Raw genomic sequence first — 22,537 nt, 5'->3', positions numbered from 1 at the left:
ATGAATTTCCTTTTAAAACATAATGAAATATTTGCAAATTACTATCAAAATGTCATTAAATTATCATTGAAACAATATTAAGTCAAAGTTTAAAATATTTGTATTTTATGTTTTAATGTATGTTTTATTATTAATCAAATAACATTTTGTAATTAAACTAATTATTTAAATATTATCTTTACATTTTTATATTTCTGCCGTAAGATACTCCATTTTTTTTATTTAGATTACTACTTGACACCAAATAATCTTATTTCATAATATAATAAATTTAACTCTCAACAACTTTTGTTTTCTATGCAAAATTTTTTATTTAAGGCAATAAAAAATGCATCAATCAATCAAACTAGTTACGAGTTGCTACCCGTTACCGTTTTCATAAACAATGGTAATAATAAATAATAATTATATTATTTTCTTTTCATTATTTAATTTTTGTTGTTAATGTTTTGGAGAGTCAAAGGCAAAATGGTCATCTTCCCCATTTATTTCAATACCTAACCCACAACGCTCACAGAGATCCATTCCAATTCCAATTCCAATTCCAATTCACAGCATTTTTCTCTTCAAAACTCCAAAATGGCGAAACCCTTCATAAGCCCTACAAATCCCTAAAATCTGACTCACTATCTTCAACGAAATGCAATGCTTTCTTCTCTCCCTTTCGGATTCTCTACCAACAACCTGCGAATCTCTTCCTCTCTCCAAGATATCTCTTCTTACCCTCACCTTCAACCCCTTCCCAAACTCCAACCTTTAACAACCCCTTCTTCTCGCAACAAATGCATCAAATTCACACTCTACCTCACTTCCTTTCTCTTCCTTACCTACCTCATCTTCATCCTCGTTTATTCCTATTGGAATCACGCTTCTGGAAACTACTACGTTGTGCTCGATTGTGGGAGTACTGGCACTAGGGTTTATGTGTATCACGCTTCAATTCAATTCACGCGCCATAGTAATCTTCCATTGGCTATTAAGTCATTGCGGGATGGCTTGCACAAGAAGCCTCTCGGGCGTGCCTATGATCGAATGGAAACCGAGCCTGGGCTTGATAAATTGGTGCATAATGTTTCTGGGTTGAAGGGTGCTTTAAAACCGTTGATTAGGTATGCGAAGAAGCAAATTCCGGTGCGTGCTCATAAGACTACTTCTTTGTTTCTTTATGCTACTGCTGGTGTTCGGAGGCTTCATGTGAATGAGTCTCGATGGTTGTTGGATAATGCTTGGTCCGTATTAAAGGACTCTCCTTTTATGTGTCAGAGGAATTGGGTTAAGATTATTTCTGGCACTGAGGAAGCTTATTTTGGGTGGATATCTCTTAATTATCATAGTGGTGTTTTGGGTGTTAGGCCTAGGAAGGCTACTTATGGTGCACTTGACTTGGGTGGTTCTTCTTTGCAGGTTACGTTTGAGAGTGATCAACAGATGAATAGTGAGACTAGCTTGTATGTTAGGATTGGATCGGTGAATCATCATTTAACTGCTTATTCTCTTCCTGGGTATGGTCTCAATGAAGCATTTGGTAAGTCTGTGGTGTATCTATTTCGGAAGGAGTTTGGATATAATAATGTTGATGTGGGTGACAAGATTATAGAGCTTAAACATCCTTGCTTGCATTCTGGGTATAAGGAGCAATACACGTGCTCTCGTTGTTCTTCTGATAATGGGAAACAATTGGGTAGGCAAGGAACTCCATTAGTGCTTATTGGTGCTCCGGATTGGCAGCAATGCAGTGCTCTTGCAAAAGTTGCTGTCAATTTGTCTGAATGGTCAAATTTAAGCACGGGACGACTGGCACTTGATTGTGATGCTCAGCCTTGTGCTTTGCGTGATAATCTCCCTCGCCCGTATGGCCACTTTTATGTGATTTCTGGATTTTATGTTGTGTACAGGTTTTTCAACTTGAGTTCTGAGGCCACGCTTGATGATGTGTTGGCAAAGGGTAAGGATTTCTGTGAGAAAAAGTGGGATGTTGCGAAGAAAAGTGTTGCCCCTCAACCCTTTATTGAGCAGTACTGCTTTAGGGCACCCTACATTGCCTCGCTGCTGAGACAGGGTTTACACATTACTGATGATCAAATAAGTGTTGGCTCTGGAAGTATCACTTGGACACTTGGGGTTGCCTTGTTGGAAGCTGGAAAGGCATATTCCTCCAGATTTGGGCTTCGTGACTTTGAATTGCTCCAGATGAAGATAAATCCTCTTTTTCTTATTCCCATTTTGTTGCTTTCTTTTATTCTCCTTCTTTGTGCTTTATCGTGCATTGGCAATTGGATGCCAAGGTTTTTCTGGAGGCAATATCTCCCCATTTCCAGGCATAACAGTGTTTCCAGTGCTTCGATTCTTAATATACCATCTCCATTTCGATTCCAGCGATGGAGTCCAATGAGCTCTGGTAAGCAACTTATACGATTGATGATTTCTAATAACTCAACAACTTAAAACGGACGAACTTTTTCATTCGAAGGTTTTCGTTAATGGTTATGGATCGGTCTGGTTTTGTTTTCTTTTTAATTTGTACTATTAAATGCAGTATAATGGCCACCATTCACTTGTATATCATGGCAATTTTTTATTGTGTTCTCGTCATGGATCAAAGCTTGCAGCTATCCCAAATGTACATGTCCTGAAATTTTCATTATTATGTGCATGATTTGTGTGTTTTTTGTAAATTTATGACCAAGATGCTGCTTTGGGATGACTTGTGGATTCTGTATAATGTATCCTTGTAGAATTGACCTTTGAAGCCAGTTTACACGTATGGTACTGCAGGGGATGGAAAAATAAAGATGCCTCTCAGCCCAACAATCGCTGCTTCACAACAAAGCCCGTTTGCTCTGGGGCATGGTCTTGACAACAACAGTGGTGGCATCCAGCTTATGGAATCTTCCTTATACCTTTCAACTAGTAGCGTCTCACATAGTTATTCCTCAAACAGTTTAGGGCAGTTGCAGTTTGACAATGGTAATATGGGTGCCTTCTGGTCCCCCCACAGAAGTCAGATGCGTCTGCAGAGTAGGAGATCACAGTCTCGAGAAGACCTGACTTCCTCATTGGCTGAAGCTCACCTGGTGCAGGTTTAGGGCATCAACTTCTGGAAACATTGGTATGATTAAATTAATATCTTTTTTATAACTTAATCCTTTTAATAATAGACCAATCTTTCCTTTGAGTTTTGCTTTATCAAAGTTTACATGGGAATCCTTTTTGTAACATCTGTAGGTGAGTATTAGTAAAACAATTCTTTTTGTTGTTACAAACTCCTCATATATTAAAGATTTCCCACACATTTCCCCTAAGTTTGTAAATTTTGGACTGCACTTGTACATAGCTACCAATCTCAACATCTTGCCATTGTACTGTCATCAGTAAAGATTATTCTACTTCATAAAAGGGATATCTCAAAGTCCTTCTATATGTGTTTTTTTTTTCCTTTCTCAAACTACAAATTGTAAAAGATTTATCTGTCCTAGCATTTCAGTTGTTTTTGTCATGGAGATGACGGGGGCTAAAGATGCAGCTAGATTGATTGATTCCAAATGAAGTTTCTTCTCCTGGTGCTCACTTCTAAACTGGATTCCTCCACGAGTTGCATAGCAAAAACAAAACAAGCACCCTCTTATTCTGGGAATCGGCTCATCTATACCAACTTTTCAGTGTAGCTCCTTGATGTCTCCATGTTCTGCCTTTGCTGTTTAGTTTTTCTGGTGCCCCTAAGCCTTCGGAAGTTAAGCATCAAAGACTAACAAGCACAGAAAGGATTTTGTTTCATAATATTGCCATGATTAGTTAATTTTGCGATTGTTCTTATGCCATTCTTTAGACTCATTAACTGTTATTACTACAGATAATGCTTGTTTCATTGGTGACTGACAATGACCTGGAAAATCAACTGGTAAAGATGAACTTCAGGGAGAAGTTGTAACATAGAACATTACTCACATCTTATACGTCAAATAAGCTACTGAATTGACTTCACATTTTGCAAGCAACTTCTACTTTTTGTAAACTGACTGCTATGCTCTTATAGCATTTCCAATTTTCCATTATGTTTGTTATTTGCCATCGGAGTTAATCACCTTACCCTGCCCCTTCCATTCATCCAAATGTTATCAATTAATCACTATTCCTTTTTGGATGTAAGGTAAAAAGTGACATTAAGGTAATTTATTTCATTTAGATTGTAAATAGTTTATCTACAGTCACAAAAGAAATTCTTACTAAAGAAATACTAGTCTTCGAATCTTTACTCTGAAATGGTGACGTTCTTCTGATTGTTGTTGACGTGGCCTGACGTCATAAGGGTACCTACAAAAGGTACTTCGATGCTAAAGTCAGAATTTGGTTCTGAACAATAAATGTTATTTTAATATTGAAAAGTCAACTCTTTATCTGTACTTTTTATATTCTTTTTATTGGCATTGTTATGGACTAATAGGCTTGTTGAGTCAATCTTGGTTTTTACTCTTTAATTAAGATAAATAATGATCTGTTAATTACTGTTAATTGAATTAATTATATTTTAATTTTGACATAGGGTATTTGACTATGTTAGCTTGAAGGGATACTCATTTACATTTTCTTACAAGTAGGTCCGCAGGATGGATAGGACCAAAGAGTGTCCTATCTAATACAGAAATAATGCAACACGTTACGAGATTTTGCTTGTAAACAAAACAACGAGCGAGAGAGTTTAGAACATTGTGTATCTTGTTAGATAAAAAAAAAAATAATTAAACTTATAATTTTTTACTTTACATTTGTGTTTATATATCTACTGGCAATTGAGTATTAGTTATTATTTGCATTCTATTTGTTTTATTTCAAATAAAAAATTAGAATTATTATAACTTACTTTATTTTATGATGCAAATATAAGGAATTTCAAATGATTTAAAGTGTGTATTTTGAAACAAAGTTACTGAGAGATTTGTTTTTGTCTGACAAAGCATGATTACAAGATGTTGTAGGAAGCTTCAATTGTATGGCGTTTATAAATTTTATGTTATTTTTTCATCCAAAGAGAAGATTTAAATTGCGTTGTTTGTTGACAGGTGGAGCCTACATCGGACGAATCAAATCCCATGAAAATCTGTAGTGACAACTGGTGGGACCCATTCTAAAAAGTAAAACCACCGTATTGAACCAATCATTTTTTATCCAAAAAAATCATTTTAATGTTGTTTTTTTTAGTTACGTTATTTTAATAATTAAAAAAATGTGTGATATTGTATATAATTATTTTTTATTTTTACATATACATAATTTTTAAATGCATTTTAAAAAGCAATGAGGAAAACTTAATTTCTTTGCTTTTGAATAAAATTTTGAAACAAATTAATTTTATGAAAATAAAATATTCAACTTCGTGTTTAAAAATAATGAACTAAACACATTAGATTATCAAATTAAATGTTATATAGAAATAATTTATTTATAATATGATGGTAAAAATGTAAAAGTCAATAAGATCCTTCTGATAACTACACTCATAATAAACAAACTGAACCAAATTATATATGGAAATGGGGGAAAATGTCCTAAAAACAAATGCATCGTTTTAAAAATAAAAATAAAAATCAGCCAATGCAATATGATATATCTACTGAAACTACTTTTTATAAACTATTTTAAATAGTTTATCATATTAATATTCTTAACAATTTATTTGATATAAATGATAAAAATTTACAAATACTTATTGCAACCTGTTTTTTTAAATGAAATAACAAGTAAATTGAAACTCTTGACATCATTCCAATTTTGAGATATATAAATTTTTAAACGAAAATGCTTATAAATTTCTTGTGACAGGAGTTGACTATTATCTTATTAAAAAAAATTCAGTTCAAAAATAAAAGTGTGAATATTTAAAAATAAAAATTGGTTCAGCATATCATGTTCAAGTACAAACCAAAGATTAAAAAAAGAAAAACAATTACCTTTTGCAATTTTGTCGGTGCACTCTATCACTTATAACAGTTATTTTAAAATAAAAAATTTATTAATTTTAATTTTAAAATTAAAGATAAATAATTAATAATAGTAAAATTTTAAAAAAATATTTATTATATTTTTATAACTTTAATATAATAATTATATATATTTTTATAAAAAAATATTTATAAATACTTAAACTCAATCATAAAAAATAAAATTAAAATAAGATAATGTTTAACAGCAGAAAATATTTTATAACGCTGACGAAAAGTTCATCCCATTCATGAATAATTGTTCCTTCATTTACTAGCTTTATCCACTACCCACATACGTGCCAGTAATTACATGTTCATGGAAGTGACGATTGAACTGAGAGTGCATTGCAGGACACGTGGATAAATAATGTTATCTTCATCATCAAATACCTTTTTTTTTTTTTTCTTTTTCTTTTCATCTCATTCTATTTCTTCTAGTTCTGTAAATTTTTCTGTAATACTATTTATGGATCCATGACGTGGCATTCACGACAGAGACAACTTTCTGATATCACTTTCCTTCACGAACAACCCATGAAAACCAAAAGGTACCCGCCGGGGAAGCTTCACCGTGGCAACAACATCGAGTTCCGGCGACTTGGCATCCATCACCAAGAACCTCGACTCTCCCTTCTTCTCATCGTGAACGAAAGACACCAAATACCCATCATCTTCCTCACCACCTTCTTCCCTCGCCACGAAGAACGGTTCTCCACCGTAACACCCTTCACCGTACATTCTACACCCCACTGTACAGTCCCTCTTCTCTTCCCCTCTGCTCACGTCAAGTTTCACCACCCCCGTGATCTTCGGCATTGGGTCTCCCACCGCAGCATAAACGAACCTGTTCTTCTTCCCAAGGAACGCTTGGTTTATCACCGCGAAATCCAAATTCCTCGCCGACACGGGTTGCCTCGTTACAATCCCGGTATCGAGGTCGATCCTCACTCTCTCCACCATGGCGTGAACCAACTCCATTCTCTCCAGCGTGTGTTCGATGGAGAGAATATTCGGCGCGAGTAGAACGACCGTTTTGCCGTCGTTCTCATCCCACGCGTTGATCGCGTGGATCATGTTGAATCCCGGCACGTCGAACCACTTCATGGATGACTCATCGGTGGCGTATCGGGGAAGAATCCCCACTCTGGACACCTTGGAAGGGTCTGAACCGACCGGAGATCCACCGGCGAAGATCATGTCGAGAGGGTTCATTCCGAGTTGAATGTCACCGAAAATGGCGTATGTTTTTGTGATAGCGAAATCGTGAAGAAACGAAGGTCGCGTCATGGAGAAGATAGGAACGTCTTGGTGTTTGTTTCCCTTTGAATCGAAACGGAAGAAGGTGAGAAACGGAGGAACAGGGCCGTAACGGAACGCGAAGCATTCGCCGGTGTGAGCGTCTATCTTAGGGTGTGCGGTCATGCTAATCACGAGTTTGCCATCGAAGTCGTAACGACGAAGGGTTTGAACGTCGCCGTTTTGGGTTAGGTTGATTTGGTAAGGAAGGTCTGATTCTCCGAGTGCGAAGAGGCGCTTTCCGAAGAGAGCTAAGCTGGTGTTGGCTAAGCCAATGCCGTTAGAGGGGTTGAATTGTCCGGTTAAGACTCTTGCGGCGGTGAGGGAGCCGCGTGCGGCGGAAGCGGCCAGGGTGTTGAAGCCGGAGAAGACGTTGGGGATGAGAGGGAAACCGGCGTCGTTTTCGGTGTTGTATTTGTAGGTTTTAACGTAGCGACTGCAGAGGGTGGGGGCTTTGTCTTTGGAGATCCGGAGGCAGTGGAGCATGCCGTCGCCGTCGAAGAGGTGGTAGGGTCCACGGGGGAGGAACTGTGGGTTTGGGCCATTTCTGATGTAAGCACCGTCGAGGCACGGTGGAAGCGTGCCTTGTATGACGCGGCATTCTGTTGGAGGGAGCTCGTCGACGGGGGCGAAGTTTTGTGAAAGGACGTGTTTTGGGTCGACGGAGGGTTTGAGTGGTGGGTCTATGAAGTTGTTTATGATGTCGTCGAATGCATTGAAGATTAGTGATGGCACTGAGGGTTCGGTTTTTCTTTTGGTTATTTGGGTGGTGGTGGGTGGTGGAGGGGCAATTGTGGGTTTTGTTGGGGTGGTGGTTCTTCTTATGGTTTGGGTTTTGGGTTTTTCTTGTGTTCTGACGGAGGATATGTTGAGGAGAGGGAGAGGGAGGTTTGAAGATGCGTGTGGTGTTGTTACTATGATGGGTTTTGGGAGCATCATTGATTATTATGAGTTGAGAACTTAGGAGGAGTAGGTGGTAATGATTAATGATATGGAGTGAGCTCCACTACTCTCTGATACTTATCGTGTGTTGGAGTTGTCATTTATGGAAAGAAATGATGCTCTCTCTCGAGGGCAGTGAGACTAATATGTTCACACTTTGAAATATAATTGGTGTTAAATTCAAGGAAAATATACGTATTTATAACACGATGTATTGTAAAAATGAAAGAAATGATCAAGAAAAAGGGGAGACCAGAAGTGGTCGATTATAAACATTTACCAAAATATTCTTTTTATACATAATTGAGCTGCCAAGGTAGAATATAAAGTTTTTATGCAATAACTGCATTCGACTGTAGGTGGAAAAAGTTTACCATCAATAGTGGCTCTATCTGGTTCTTGACAGGTAACAATTAAACATATAACTAAAACGGAAAAAATCTCACATGTTGAAAGTTGAACATAAAGTTCATATCAGTGTATTTTTATAATTTTGCTTAAACAAAAAATATGAAGGTCAATGTTAGTATATTTTTATATATTCATTTAAGCGAATGAAATTTTATTTAAGTAAAATTATAAAAATACATTGCCATAACTCTCATGTTTAATTTTGAACATGAAAAAATCTCATGTTTAATTTTGAACATGAAAAAATCCAGATTCAACTAAAACATTTAAAATTTTACCTCAAATAATGCTTGTGGACAAAGACAAACGATACCTTGTTATTAAAGGTTTGGAGAGAAATTAAACATCTAACTAAAATATTTGGTATTTTTCTGTGAAATAATGCTTGTGGCATAAGACAACAATCTAATATCACAAGTTTCTTTTTCATATATATTTACTATTTCTAAACAAAATACAATTTCTCTTTTCCTTTTCCCACTCTTCTTTTAAGGGTAAGGGATACATCCTCTTTTTGTAAAGTTGCTATCTTGAGCAAACAAGCATCTGGTACTAATATCTCTCTTTATTCTTTACTGGGATAAGACTATATTTCTTACAATAGAATAGTATAAATTACATCGTATATTGGTCTAGCAATGACACTATCTAATAGTGCCACAGGATCTAACGATCATAAATGACTGGACATGGGTCAAGATCTATGTACGGAAGAGGTTAATCATATTATGCAAAGCAGGGGAAAAAAATGTTAGAATTAAAAGATTCATATGGTCCAGCTGTATGGTGAGAATGAAGCTTGCAGTTGAATCAAGATATTTTCATTTGGAATCCTTAGTAAATGCGCTAAGGGTTCAACTTTCTTTCAGCCACTAAAAATAGAAGGGCCTCTATCAGATTTCCTAACCACATTTTGTTCGATATTAATTTTGGTTTAGGCAGTGACCACAATTATTATTTTCCTTATTTTTCTCTGTACAAGCTGAGTGATTCTTAAAATGGAACAGAAATTGGATCGGTTATCGTTGGATAAATACTAAGGAAATATACCATAAAATCAAGGATTATATCATTACTATAATTTCTATGTTGTTCCTCTTCCCCACCTTGTTGATCTTTTCTAGTGCACTTTGTCCTTACTGATCTTTTCAGTAACGCTTTGTTTTTAACAAAATTGCAATTTAGAATTGAGGATTGATTTAGTATTAATATATAAAGTGCTTTGCAATTTTTGAAACACGACATTATTTTGTTGAAAAAGTTAACCAAAACAGTGCAAATCACAAGACTCAAAGAAGTAACACAGAACAGAAGAGCCCCAGACACGCCCTAACAATCCCAACCAAGAAACAACAAAATTTAGGTACAGCTTTATAAATATTTTTTGTGCATTTCTTTAATTAAGATTAGAGGTTTACCTCATTAACATGTATTAAATTTTAGTATTTCTTTAGTCTAGATCATCTCTTATTAGAGACAATCCTGTTTAAATCAAGTAAGAAGCTAGAACAATCCTATGTGCTTGATAATATTAAATTTTAGTATTGATCTCTATTATGTGAATTAGTAAAAATAAATAAACTTATAACTTTAATTTAAAAATAACATAAAAATACTTATAATATTATATCTGAGTTTTGTAATATATATATATATATATATTACAAAACATAAGCTACCCAATTATCCATGAGCTAACATAAGGATAATATGGTGCCTTGTTAATATGGGCAAACCTGGCAGAATAATGTGTCCCCACAAATGGGCCAAACAGATACAAGTTGTCTGTCTAAGGCTTCCGTAGCAATCACTTTCAAGTTTGAAGCCATTTGGTTGTGGCCATGTGGGGATGCTAACCCTAGGAGAAAGCGATTGGGCTAAGTGATTCACTATTTCTTCAAAATTAAGTTATTGGTGGATTACAAAATCCATTACCATTTTACTCTGTGGCCCCAACTTCCCTTAAATGATTATATATGAAAATTGCTGTCAAACCATATTGAATTTGTGATATTCGATATGTAAGATGTCAATTTTCATGGTTGAATACGCCCCACCGATACAAACCATCAGAATTAAGCGAATGCGACTTTATGTTATGTAGTGATTCCATAAACACAGCGATTCACCATCTCGTCAACTTGCGCAAATATGTTTTCAATAAGAAACTTTTAAATGTTTTTATTTTCCTTTTCAAAATTTGAGTGTACCCATGAAGTCAATTGAAGCTTATGAATGGAGGTGGACCTCAGTCTCCGACAATGTTGATCTTGTAATCATGCTTTGTGAGACAAAAAAAATTACTATCAGTAACTTTGTTTTAAAATACACACACTTCACATCACTTGAAATTCCTTATGTTTGCATCATAAAATAAAGTAAAACTAATATGATAACTCTTATTGTTAAATTATTTAAAATAAAATAAATAGAATGAGAATAATAACTTTATTTCATTTCATTATACTTATTCTATTTTTTTCGTTGTGTTCAATTACTGTTAGATATTAAAAAATTATAAGTACATGTTCTGTTAAAATTATTTTTTATCTAACAAGGTACATGATGTTTTAAACTCTCTCACTCGCTGTCTCGTTTACAAGCAAAATCTCGTAGCGTATTGAATTATTCTCTTTTCTCCAGTTTATGGTGCAGAACTTGAATTGTCATGGTAGTATGTTTTAGAAGTCAATCTCAATGAATCTTGGTAAATTTCATACAATTTAGGGAAAAAAAAAATCGTGTAGAAATATTGATGGATATATAATTATACTTTTGAAATTTGATGGTAAAAATTATAGTGAATAAAAGTAGGTGCGTGAACTAAAAGTATTCATAAAAATGACGTATTCATGCAAATAGTTCGTTTGACATTTATTCATTTAAAGGGTGGTTAAGGTGTCTGATCACCATTATTTATACAAGACACAAATTCAAATCCCTTGGCTTGCAAGTGTTTGTTTTGCAATTAGATAAGGTTGTGATTACTTTTTGATTTTCTCAAATCTCTGATTCGCACCTTTTCCTCTGTCTTTCTGTTAATTATGAAGAGTATCATACCAATTAGCTCGCTTACAAGCTATTGCATCATTGAGTAGTGTGTAACTAGCCTAAACTTATGTCATATCTTGTCATTATAATCACTCTTATTTTCCATTAAACTAACTTGAAAGTATTGAGCAAAACAAAAAATGGAAGTTAGAATAATTTGTTTTCATACTAGTACCAGTGCAACCGCTTTTTCTCACAGTAAATTGAGTCTCACTGGCATGAAGTTTAACCCTGTGCTTGACAGTGACGCTAATTCTTATGCAGTAGAACTTGACTCTAATTCTTTTTTTTTTTACAACTTGTTTCTGATATCCTTTAGCATCAATCAATTTATCAAGCTATCATTTTTTCCCCCGAAACCAGATTCCCTCTCCCTCACGCATTAATTTATACTCCACAATGCGGAATTCAAATTAGTGTTGTATGAAGGACTTTTTTGTGATTGAAAACTATTATACATTAGAAACAAAAAGAACGGTGATAATTCAGGATATGTGAACTCTCAAGCAAATTGAAAAGGATAAAAACTATTCATTCATGGCTTTGCACTGTGTCTATGTACAATCTACTTCATGTCTAATTCATGCTTGAGAATGTAATACTTCCACAAGCAATTCTGATTTTATTAAGCAGAGATTCCTGGGGCTGGATTCCAGCTTCTTTCATCTGATACAGAAACTTAACAGCTTCAATGTACAAACCATTCTGTATGTAACCCATAAGCATAGCATTCCAGGAATCAACCTTTCTTTCATTCCGGGTCATCTCAAACAGCTGTTTTGCATCTCTCAATAAATCACATCTTCCATACATGGCAATCAAACTACACAGCACATAGTCATCCAAGACCAGCCCAAGTTTCATGGCATCGGCATGGACCTGTTCGCCGCATCGATCATGATTAAGCATCTTCCCACATGCCTTGAGAACACTAGAAAACGTAAAGCTGTCTTTCTTTATCCCTTGCCTTCCCATCTCCTTGAAGTCACCAAGAACCTCAGAGAAATGCCTTTCCTTACAACCATTGACAATTTTAGCCGTCCAAGTCATGGTGTTATGACGGGACACTCCATTGAACACAACACTTGCATCTTCCAGGCCTGTGAATCTCCCATAAAAGTTGATCAAGGAGCTACTGACAAGCACATGATCAAAAGAACCCAACTTTAACAACCGTCCATGAATTTGCATTCCTAAAGGAATATTCTCAGTGAGGGCACATGCCTTGAGAAGGGAAGACCATATCCATGGAGGAAATTCCAACACACCCAATTGGCCAAACATGTTGACAAAAACATCTGTAGCCTCCTCATAATCAGCATTATCATAGTAAGCAACAAACAAGGTTGCCCAAGAGTTGAAGTCCCTCACAGTCATTGAGTCAAACAGTTGGCGTGCATTTTCCAACAGATCACAGGACACAAACATTATGAGAATCCGATTGATAAAAGACAAGGGAGGTTTAATGCCACTCTGGATGATGTGTGTGTACACCTCAAGTGCAGTTTCTGGGTCGCAAGAATCAGTGCACTCTTTGATCAAAGAGGTGTAGATGTCGATGGGTATAGGAAATGGTAGAGCATCCATCAAGTGTAAGATATCAGAAGTTGTAGCCCCTTTTCTCTTCTTTTTCTTCCTAAAAGTAGTTGTTTGAGGATTAAGGGGTTGTGAGAAAGTGTGATGAGGGATGTTATGTATGGGGTGGCGTAGGGATAGTCGAAGCTCAAGTTGGTGGTTGAGAGAAGGACAAGTTATGTTACTGTTCTTCTTTAAATCCAAGTTTTCGTCGAAAAATAAGTAGTGGGTGGGTGCCGTTACAAGCGGTGTGGTGATCAGTTCCATTTTTCAAGTGGAATTGTGGAAAGAATACCTACGACTTACTGTATATGCTGTCTTCTGTCATTACCGAGTTTCTGTTCATTCAGGTTTTTTGTTTTTTCAATTACGTGTTCTTTTCTGTCTAGTTTCTTCACTTGTCTTCTCTCTTTCCTTTGCATTGAAAAAAATATATTTTAAAATAACTGTCGGGAATTAAATTTTAAAAAGTTTTAGTATTTACTTTTGAATTTTATTCTTGTACAGTTACATAAATTTATATTTTCTTAACATTATCAATATATATATATATATATAATGATTTTTTTATTCTTGCATAACCTTAAAAAATAATTATTTTAAATCAAATGAAATATTAAATAAATACCATCACAGTAATGTTTTACACATTTTACTATTAACTTTTAAAACGAAATTTTTTTTGAAGATTTCACCAATCATATTGAGCTAGAGGCATACACAATCATAAAATAAATCTCGCAAGAAAAAAGCCATTAAATAGTAAAGTGTGAATCGATTTGGCATAATACAAATGGATAAAACCTAAAACAATGGGTTGGCACTTGGCAGTTCGTATGATGAAGAATGATTTGGAAAACGTGAAAAACAATTAGAACTGGCGAAGTAAATTTAGGTGCAGTTTTTTATATGATGTGGATGTTATTTATCTATCAAATTATAATTTTATTTTGATAATATGTGATAACATTAAATGTAAATAATTCATTTAAGAATATTTTAATTTTAATTAATTAACAGTACAAAAAAAATAACTACAAAACAATTGTCCAAGAAAAAATAGGTGCTTGTTTTGGGACAATTTACTGAACAAGACTATTACAGAACACCCCCACCCAGCCCCCCCCCCCCCCCCCCCCCCCCCCAACATACAGAGAGGGAAAAGTAAATGCTAACGGGGAAAATTGATAGCTATGATACAAATGAAGGATCAAAAATTGTGGTGGCATTTGGCACAAGTCATGCCAATAACGAATAAGTAGCTGCATGTTTTGGAAAATAATGCTTCCCCTCATTGTTTCCTGTCGCGGGATGAGAAACGAGAATTCATCAAGAGTCATAATCATCAGGACCTGAATCAATCTCCTCAGACAATGTCTCATGCATCTTTGGATTTGGGGTAGATTGGTATTGAATTGATTGTAAAAAATTGAAATAGGCATACTTAATGTCGAACTGCATATCATACCCTGCATAAAATAAAGTAGCATAAAAATTCTGATTAAAATTGGATATGCAACTGAAAAGGGAAGGCTTGGTCCTTACAATAGTTTACTGCAATAGTTAATCCTCCATCATTGGCACTCTGTCTAACATGATGGAACCACATACTAGGCCTGCATTAATTCCATTCTGTGAGGCTGGGCATTACCATGCATATACTATAGAAAATATACTCAACAAAAAGATGAGAGAGGATTTGAACTCTGGGTAATCCCAAGTTCCCTAAGTGTGTTTGGAAACTAATCAAAATCACGTTTCAAACATGAAAACCACAACTTGTAGTAGCGTTGGAATGGATAAGATTTGACACTAATCCAAACACACACTAACAAGGTTGCCAAAATATTTCCATTAATGTTGGAAGGCATCTGCTACATCAGATCACTTGTGCAATGCAGATGCTCTTTGTTTAGGGATTAAAAGAGGAGCGCAAAAACACAACTGAGAATACACTACAAAAAGAACATCAAATTCATACATTCACTCATGTTGGATGGCAAAAAATGCTGGATAGCATGCCTCGGTAAATGCTGTATGATTGTCTAGCAGTAATTTTATCATGTCATAGAAGGTGTGCAGCATTGTAAATGCAAACCTTCCAATAGATGATAAACAGTAAAATCAGCAAAACATTGGAAATAAACAGATATAAAGAATATTCAACAGAAGAAAGACAAACATAAGATTAAAGCACATGTATGATGTGTAAATGCATAGCAAGGGAATCTTACAAATAGAGAACCTCGCCAGCTTTCACAGTACATTCAAACGGCCTAGGGCCATTGAAATACAGAGGAAACTTGGACATCTCAGCATCCACGTTATCTACAGAAGGATAAGGATCCACGCTGCACCAAGGCACATACCTCGTTGGCTTATCAAGTTCCAGATCAAACTCCCCGGTATCCTACAGCTCCAAAAGGTGACTCTTTTAACAGTAAAACCCACACCCCATTAACAAAAAAGATTAAAAGTAACAGAATAAAATACGCAATTGGAGAAGTATATACAAATCAGTCTTCGAAAATAACACAAAATATGAACATACTGTTAGTAACATAATAACTTTGCAAACCAAATTGTATAAACGGAAAACATTATGGCATGAAAATAACACAAAATATATCTAAAATTGTAAATTTTCTTGAAAGAAAGAAATACCGAAGAATATGTATAAGTGGCAGCAGGGTAGTCACGAATGTACAAGCGATGAACATCGGTGGGTGGCAGCAAAAGGAAGTGCTTTTCGCCGGTGACAACAGCGTAGAGATTCTCATAGTGATCCTTGTGGAACGAGGTTTGAGAGTGTTGGTTCCCAATCCAGAGGTTTACAGCTTCGGGCACCGACCCAAGAGCTTCGGAGGCCCAACCAAGGTGGGGATCACAGTCCGAAGCAAGAGAAGAATACTCAGAACGAAAGCAATCGTTCTGCTGCTGCGCGTAAGCCACCAACTTGGAGGGGTTGGAAGAAGAGATGAGGCGAAGGGCTTGGGGGAAAGGCACGCGCTGGACGTGCGCGGAGGCGAAGCAGAGGGTGGAGGGGGAGGAGGTAAGAGGAGTGAGAGCATCGGCCGCACCGGTGGGAGTGAGGTGGAGGGAGACGGTGGCGGAGGAGAGGGTTTGGGAGAGGTAGGAGTGGTGGGCCCATGAAGAGAGTGCTGGCCAGTGTGTGATTGCGTTGGAGATTATGCATGGCTTGTTTGGGTTGATGAAGTTTCTGAGAAACTCAAGTGGTGTCGGTGGTGATTCAAGTCTTTCTACTGTCTCACTGTTTCCTAAACTCAGTTCTCTCACTTCATCCCACAGTTCCTCTATCTCCTCCTTCATCTTAACAACTCACTGTTTTAGGCGAATGTGTATCAGTAACTACTTTCTGGAGTTCTTATGTTCGGTTTTTCGTGAGGCGGCTAGGTAAATTTATGATCTTGTGTTCATGAATGTTTGCTAATTCATTGGAAACCGTGTAAACATGGAATCAACCCAAAAATTATAAGATGAAGTAAACGTGAATTGATGATCATTTCAATGTAAATTCGAACATGTTTGAAATTATCATAAATGTAAACCTTACGTCGCGGGGATGATTTTGGTTTTTATAAATCTTGTCTATTTTGTGTTACCTTCAACAAATTGTTAAATCTCTTATTTATTTTGCAGAATACACAGGCAGTGGCATGAAAGCATTTGTACCATTTGTGGGACAAGAGAAATCTATATTGGTTAAGAAACAGCAAATTTGTGGATGAAAATGCATTTGCGAGTTTTGCCAACCACATGTATTAGATACAGATTTGGTATCAAGCTTGATATTTAGGAACACATCTCAATGTATATCTGTCAGTTGGGTGCAATCTCTCGAGTAAATTCTATGCGTTTCCCAGTCACTTGACGGTTTTCTGGTGAATCCATTCATTGACAATGACAACAGGGTAGGCTCATTGAGCATCTTGGCCTTGCGGTTTTTGTCGCACCATGTCATCATGGCATCAACTATTGGTAGTTGTCAACCTGCCATTCACTGAGTTGCATTGTTATGCAGCGTGGGATACCCTACTCAAGAATGGCAAAGAACAAACCAATGCCCTTGATCTCCAAGACATCTTGACTCCAACTTGCTTCTTCATGGAAAGCAATGCAGCTATGCAAGGGGTCATGAATGAAAACCACCCAGACTTTTTGCCATATCAGATACTCACTGAGTTGGAGGTTGTCGTGTTGCCTTCGCGAATCCTGTTAGGCAAAGGCCTAGCAATAAGCCCATCTGTAATCCAGCCTACTGATTCTCCATCACTTCTAACATGGTTGAATTCCCTTTCCACATAGTCCAGAGATATATGCAACCTCCCACCAGGTTTGGAATCATTAAGGGCTCCTTTTCCTCCAATTCCTGCGTTCTTCTCTAACCAATAAAGGTAGTTGACCTGGAACAAGGCCTTGAGCATATCTAGTTGTGAACAGTTTTCTTTAAGCACAACCTGAATCAGGAAGATGTGTTATTAGGACCCGTGAAACAATGGCAAATGTTTGCAGCTATAATTTCCTCTCAAGTTGTGAAAAAGTAAATTTGACAACTAAACTTCAACATGCTTCAGCCTCTAAAGTTTTCAATATTTATTGTTGGAAACAGAGAAATAGATCAGAGTGAGTCAGAAAGGAAAAGAAAAGCTACAAGATAAAAATGAAGATGTAGTCTTATGCCGCCAATAGACTAGCACAGTTCTCGTTTCAGTGCTCTTTACAAATCTCATCACATTTGGACCCCCCCTCTATATAAGTTTTTCAACCATTACTCCACAATAGTTGGGACCAAAAACAAGGATAGCAGTTGAAAGGTTTTTGTAAAATTGCTTTCTAAAACGAAACGTTAATCCATCCTTTTAATTCTAAAACATTGCACACGTTTGTTTCTTATCTTTAAAATGTCTTCCCCCACCCCCACCCCAACCCCCACCCAAAAAATAAAACACTTGAGCATACCCATTATACAAAAACATATATCAACGGGAAAAGCACACCATCCCCACCCCACTTACTAGGACAAGAAAAAACAATCCAAAGATTTTGAAAGGAAAATAAGTTGTTCACTTACACAGAATTTTCCCATGTGCTCTGACAAGATGTAACCTTCATTTTTATAAAGCCCAAAGAGAGCAATCGCATCTTCCCTGCTGTTGACAATTTCACTGAGCTTGGATCCAAGCTGCAGACGACATTCAATTTCTGCAGCTGCATCCTTTGCTTCAGAAGATAAAACAATTGATTGTGCCTATCAAAAAGTGAACAAGCCATAATACGTGCAAATCAGATCAAGCAAAACATAATACAAATTATTTCTGACACTTGTACATCCTTCTAGCAGGCTAATCAATTGATGATAGAAGAGTATATATGATATAATGTTAGTGTAGATATTTCCCACAAATACAGAGTTTACAGTAAGTTGAGAAGAGCATACAGCATTATCATAAATTGGGTAAGTACTACGTGTTTTATGTTTAATACTTCTTAGATTCAATCCACATTTACAAGAGTAGTGAAGGGAAGACAGTGGCATAAGAACAATGACCATGTTAAACTCTAAAAAATTGCCAAAGTATAAGTAGCATTCCCCACAAGTTATCATAGCAAGGGACAGAAGGTCATGTGACCTGATACTCCCCAGCTCAAACTGGGAAATACTATAAGAAGAAGCCACAAAGAACCTTAACATTACAAAATCCATTACCGAAGTAAATAAATCAATCTAATTTTAGCAAGCAGATAGGAGCTTTGTTTTAAAGGTTTAAAATTCATATAACTTCAACACAAGCAAGCAAGATTAACTCACTTTATTTGCAAAAGTTGCATTAAATATGGGTACGGCCGGAAACAGTGGCTCCTCATCATTGACATCTCTAACTGGAGGTGCCTGGCCACTCAGCAGATATTCGCTAAAAACCAAACCTGTTCAAATAATCAACAAGAAGACATAAAGTTTTGACCTTTTAACATACGAATCAACCCCTAACCCAGGTTTCCATGTCCAACATTTGATTGCAACAACATCTATAAGACTGCAGTATAATTGCAACCTACAAGAACTTCCAAGATTTTATAATGAAACTAAACCTACATAGAAGATACATGCTAATATTTAACATCTCATCAACGGTATAGGCAAATACTTTCCAAAGAGTAATAGAACACACAGCTTCCAAGAGTAAGACAGAGATCATAAATTACTTGCACGATAAGGATTTAAAGTCCGTAATTGAATGGACTGATATGACTTCAGATTGCAGTACATGTGGATCCAAGTCAAGATACTGAATGAAGCAAGAACAAGGGGCGTGGATGAGCCTATGCAGTTACCCAATCCTATACCAAGTATGATACCAATAAACCTACTCGCCATTCCTTGAACTTCACCTTTAGCAATTACCTACAATTTACAATTATTTCAGAAAGAAAACAACAAATAAAACAAGAAGGTGTCGAATAAATACCAAAGAATCATGTCACTTATAATAGTACTGGATGGAGATCTTCCAAACTAACAAAACACCAAGCGATTGTGGTGCTACATCATTAACTTAATACTCCTATTTAATAGAAAAGAAAGGATCTATTTTTCACCTCGGCAAAATTCCTTTGAGCAGCAAAACCAGCATAGAAACAGCTCCTGGTAGAAGCCTGTGAAGAAAAAAACAGCTCCAACTTTCAATTAGCTGTTAATGCCTAAATAGTTCAATGTTCTCAAAGCAAACAGAGGAGCCCAAATAGGCATAAATAGATTCGTTTTTACACACATATTCACCCCACTCCAATCAGACAGAAAATTGTATGATGTAGATTTCAATCATTTCATTATGTCCCTTAATTTGGGAACACCACAAGTTGGAATTAATAACATTGAATGGAAAGCAACACGTGTGGATTGAAATATTTGAAAATATATACAGATATAGTGAAACAAATTTCATATTATTGGAAAATAGTTTAGGATCAATTCTGGAAATTTTTAGTTCATTTAACTTTCCAATTTTTTTTTATAAGAAATGGTGAAAAAAAGGAAAATAAAAATAAAAATCACTGAATGATATGATTTGTGTTGGTGCGGTAATACAGAACTGCGCTAATTCATCCATATAGATTCAAAGTCACTGGCGATTCATCACAAAATACAAATCACTGTCTAGCTAAATTGTACCAAATTGTTTGATTCGATATATGATTCAAATCATCACATAATAACTATGCCAGAAACATGCAAATGAATGGGAATGAAACCAACTGGGCCAATATCACTCAGTAGTTGGGAAGCACAACGACTCTATAAATAACATTTAAACACTTAATTTCAATACCCATCATATTTAAATTTTTCTACTCATACTAAGACCAAAATTGCTGAAATTTAATCATTACTAAGGCATCGCTTCTACACAACACTCAACAGGCTAGACCAACACTATCTAAACAAAAGACATTGCAAAACAGGTGGTCCATGTGTTCCTACACATTCACATACAAAAATACTACCATCACCTGAATCAGCGAAGCAGCAGAGCGAGATGCCCCAGCCACAGCACCAATGAGTACAAAAAAATGAGGCAAAGCAGGAGTACACATCTCCAAACCAAATGCAGCATTCTCAAGAAGATCAGCAAACAACCTCCACCCTTTAGGATTGACATCAAAATGGCGACCAAAGTTAGACAACATAATCTTACTGAGATACCCAATTCCATCCTTGAGAACCCAATTAATAGCAGCAGCAGTAGGAATAGCCCCTTTTCCCAATCCAACAGCATAAAGCAAGGATTGGGTTGCCAGCACCCCACTAACCTGGCAAGCAACACCTTGAACTCCTCTCCAAAGAGAGTACTCCAAGTAATCACTAGTCACACTATTGGGAAATCCTTCAGGAAGCATCAACCTCATCAAAAGGTCCCTGCATTTGAACCACAGAAAGGATGGAACTTGTGAAGGTTTCAGGGACGATAACTCAGAAAAGAACCCAGATTGTGTAGTAACAAAAGCATCCTTAACATGATCAGGGACAAGCCTGGTCCACTTGCCACCTTTGACTTCCCAAATTGATTCCGACAAAACATGATTCTCAGTGGCGTTTGCAAATTTTACTATAAAGAAATGGCAGAAGCAACAAATGGCGGAAGAGCATAGCAAGGAAATAAAAAGGGTGTGGTGAGAATCTGAAAAAGAATCGGAATTCGAATCATCGGAGTCAAAGGGGTAACCCCAACCACCACCATTGTTGTTGTTGCCGCCGCCGCTGCCACTGCCTTGTGACAAGAGAGAAAGGGCAGAAAAGCGAAAGGGTTGAGGAGGGAATAATTGTTTGGAGTGAAGGGAGAGGAAATGGGTGGCGGCGAAATGCGGCGGTGGCGGTGGCGGAGGCGGAGTGCGGCGGCGAAATGGAAGAGAAGATATAAGAGAGGGGATGCAATTGGAAGTGCAACCCATGAGGGTGGTTCCGCCGAGAATGGAAAAGGGCGAATGAAAGGTCAAAACTTCGAAATCATAGCATTCAGAAACTGCGTCCGCGTCTATATATCCAACAGGTTTCTGCAATCTCCATGCTTGCTTTCACTATATTATTTTAAACCAATAAGCAGCTCAAGGTTTTTTTTCTTTTTTCTTTAATTATAAATATAAACTACTAGTATTATTTAGAGATATGATTGAGAAAAGGATTTTGGAAGAAAAAGGAGAAGATGATATGTTTTTTAATTTTAAATTAAAAGAATTATATATTATTTAAGATGATAAATACATTATTAATATATTAAATTTTTGTTAATATATTAATTTATATTTCTTATTTTTAAAAATTATTAATTTTAAATATAATTTAATTCATTTTCTTCCCTTAGTTTATCTGATTATAAATTTTACTATATATATTTATCTGATTATAATGAAGTTGTTTGGTTTAAAGGCCTTTTTCAACCTTATCTATCCATTGTTGAGTTTGGACGTTATAAGTGTTAAATGAAGTTGATTTTTTTTTAATTTTTTTTTTGGTCAAGAAATGAAGTTGATTTGGAAAATATAATAAATTAGTGTAATAATATAAGTTTATGGAGATGGCCCAAATGGGTACCTTCAGTCTAGCCCAAAAGATAGAGTTTAATGCTGTACAAATGTGAAAAACTCAAAATCCAATCTAAAAAAATAATTTAAGAAACAATTTAATATTTTCTCTATACCGAGTAAAACACTTTAAGTTAATGTAGAAAAATGCTTTAACCACATATCCATGGAATGTGAATTTTATC

At 36.1% G+C, this 22,537-nt stretch overlaps 4 protein-coding genes across 7 annotated transcripts; 1 reads left to right on the top strand and 3 right to left on the bottom strand.

Annotated features, from left to right (window-relative positions):
- Positions 1-459: 459 nt before the first annotated feature.
- On the top strand, positions 460-4,432 carry LOC113868482 (probable apyrase 7). 3 transcript variants are annotated; one of them, XM_027504097.1, is made up of 3 exons: positions 460-2,398; positions 2,776-3,109; positions 3,485-4,432. In XM_027504097.1, exons 1-2 carry the CDS (start codon positions 646-648, stop codon positions 3,084-3,086), a joined length of 2,064 nt encoding a protein of 687 aa, XP_027359898.1. In that variant the 5' UTR covers positions 460-645; the 3' UTR covers positions 3,087-3,109; positions 3,485-4,432. The 3 variants fall into 3 exon arrangements, 2 of the variants coding, with proteins under 2 accessions (XP_027359898.1, XP_027359899.1); XM_027504098.1 differs by having other exon boundaries at positions 502-2,398; positions 3,477-4,382; XR_003505382.1 differs by having other exon boundaries at positions 502-3,105; positions 3,608-4,186.
- Positions 4,433-6,278: 1,846 nt separating this feature from the next.
- Positions 6,279-8,383, bottom strand: LOC113868483 (probable carotenoid cleavage dioxygenase 4, chloroplastic). The gene is made up of 2 exons (XM_027504099.1): positions 6,372-8,383; positions 6,279-6,312 (listed from the first exon to the last, which is right to left on the bottom strand). Exon 1 carries the CDS (start codon positions 8,211-8,213, stop codon positions 6,465-6,467), a length of 1,749 nt encoding a protein of 582 aa, XP_027359900.1. The 5' UTR covers positions 8,214-8,383; the 3' UTR covers positions 6,279-6,312; positions 6,372-6,464.
- Positions 8,384-12,254: 3,871 nt separating this feature from the next.
- Positions 12,255-21,841, bottom strand: LOC113870104 (protein root UVB sensitive 1, chloroplastic). The gene is made up of 8 exons (XM_027506704.1): positions 20,784-21,841; positions 19,872-19,928; positions 19,479-19,677; positions 19,084-19,199; positions 18,346-18,522; positions 17,449-17,731; positions 12,646-12,656; positions 12,255-12,599 (listed from the first exon to the last, which is right to left on the bottom strand). Exons 1-8 carry the CDS (start codon positions 21,720-21,722, stop codon positions 12,255-12,257), a joined length of 2,127 nt encoding a protein of 708 aa, XP_027362505.1. The 5' UTR covers positions 21,723-21,841.
- LOC113868486 (jmjC domain-containing protein 7) lies at positions 14,415-16,631 on the bottom strand. 2 transcript variants are annotated; one of them, XM_027504108.1, is made up of 4 exons: positions 15,918-16,631; positions 15,488-15,663; positions 14,799-14,869; positions 14,415-14,722 (listed from the first exon to the last, which is right to left on the bottom strand). In XM_027504108.1, exons 1-4 carry the CDS (start codon positions 16,581-16,583, stop codon positions 14,583-14,585), a joined length of 1,053 nt encoding a protein of 350 aa, XP_027359909.1. In that variant the 5' UTR covers positions 16,584-16,631; the 3' UTR covers positions 14,415-14,582. The 2 variants fall into 2 exon arrangements, with proteins under 2 accessions (XP_027359909.1, XP_027359910.1); XM_027504109.1 differs by lacking the exons at positions 14,415-14,722; positions 14,799-14,869 and adding an exon at positions 15,221-15,351.
- Positions 21,842-22,537: the final 696 nt, after the last annotated feature.

The sequence above is a fragment of the Abrus precatorius genome, unplaced genomic scaffold (genome assembly GCF_003935025.1).
Source record: "Abrus precatorius isolate BTA unplaced genomic scaffold, Abrus_2018 Scaffold6, whole genome shotgun sequence".
In the NCBI taxonomy this organism is placed as follows: domain Eukaryota; kingdom Viridiplantae; phylum Streptophyta; class Magnoliopsida; order Fabales; family Fabaceae; genus Abrus; species Abrus precatorius.
This window is presented reverse-complemented; position numbering and strand designations above follow the sequence as displayed.

Coding starts and splice junctions, on each gene's coding strand:
- LOC113870104 (XM_027506704.1), bottom strand. CDS start 21,722: ATGGGTTGCACTTCCAATTGCATCCCCTCTCTTATATCTTCTCTTCCA. Junction 19,200..19,478: donor TTTAAATCCTTATCGTGCAA/GTAATTTATGAT, acceptor TTATTTGAACAG/GTTTGGTTTTTAGCGAATAT. Junction 18,523..19,083: donor ATGCAACTTTTGCAAATAAA/GTGAGTTAATCT, acceptor ACTTTTTGATAG/GCACAATCAATTGTTTTATC.
- LOC113868486 (XM_027504108.1), bottom strand. CDS start 16,583: ATGAAGGAGGAGATAGAGGAACTGTGGGATGAAGTGAGAGAACTGAGT. Junction 14,870..15,487: donor GCTGGCGAGGTTCTCTATTT/GTAAGATTCCCT, acceptor GAATTAATGCAG/GCCTAGTATGTGGTTCCATC. Junction 14,723..14,798: donor AACTATTGCAGTAAACTATT/GTAAGGACCAAG, acceptor TATTTTATGCAG/GGTATGATATGCAGTTCGAC.
- LOC113868483 (XM_027504099.1), bottom strand. CDS start 8,213: ATGATGCTCCCAAAACCCATCATAGTAACAACACCACACGCATCTTCA.
- LOC113868482 (XM_027504097.1), top strand. CDS start 646: ATGCTTTCTTCTCTCCCTTTCGGATTCTCTACCAACAACCTGCGAATC. Junction 2,399..2,775: donor ATGGAGTCCAATGAGCTCTG/GTAAGCAACTTA, acceptor ATGGTACTGCAG/GGGATGGAAAAATAAAGATG.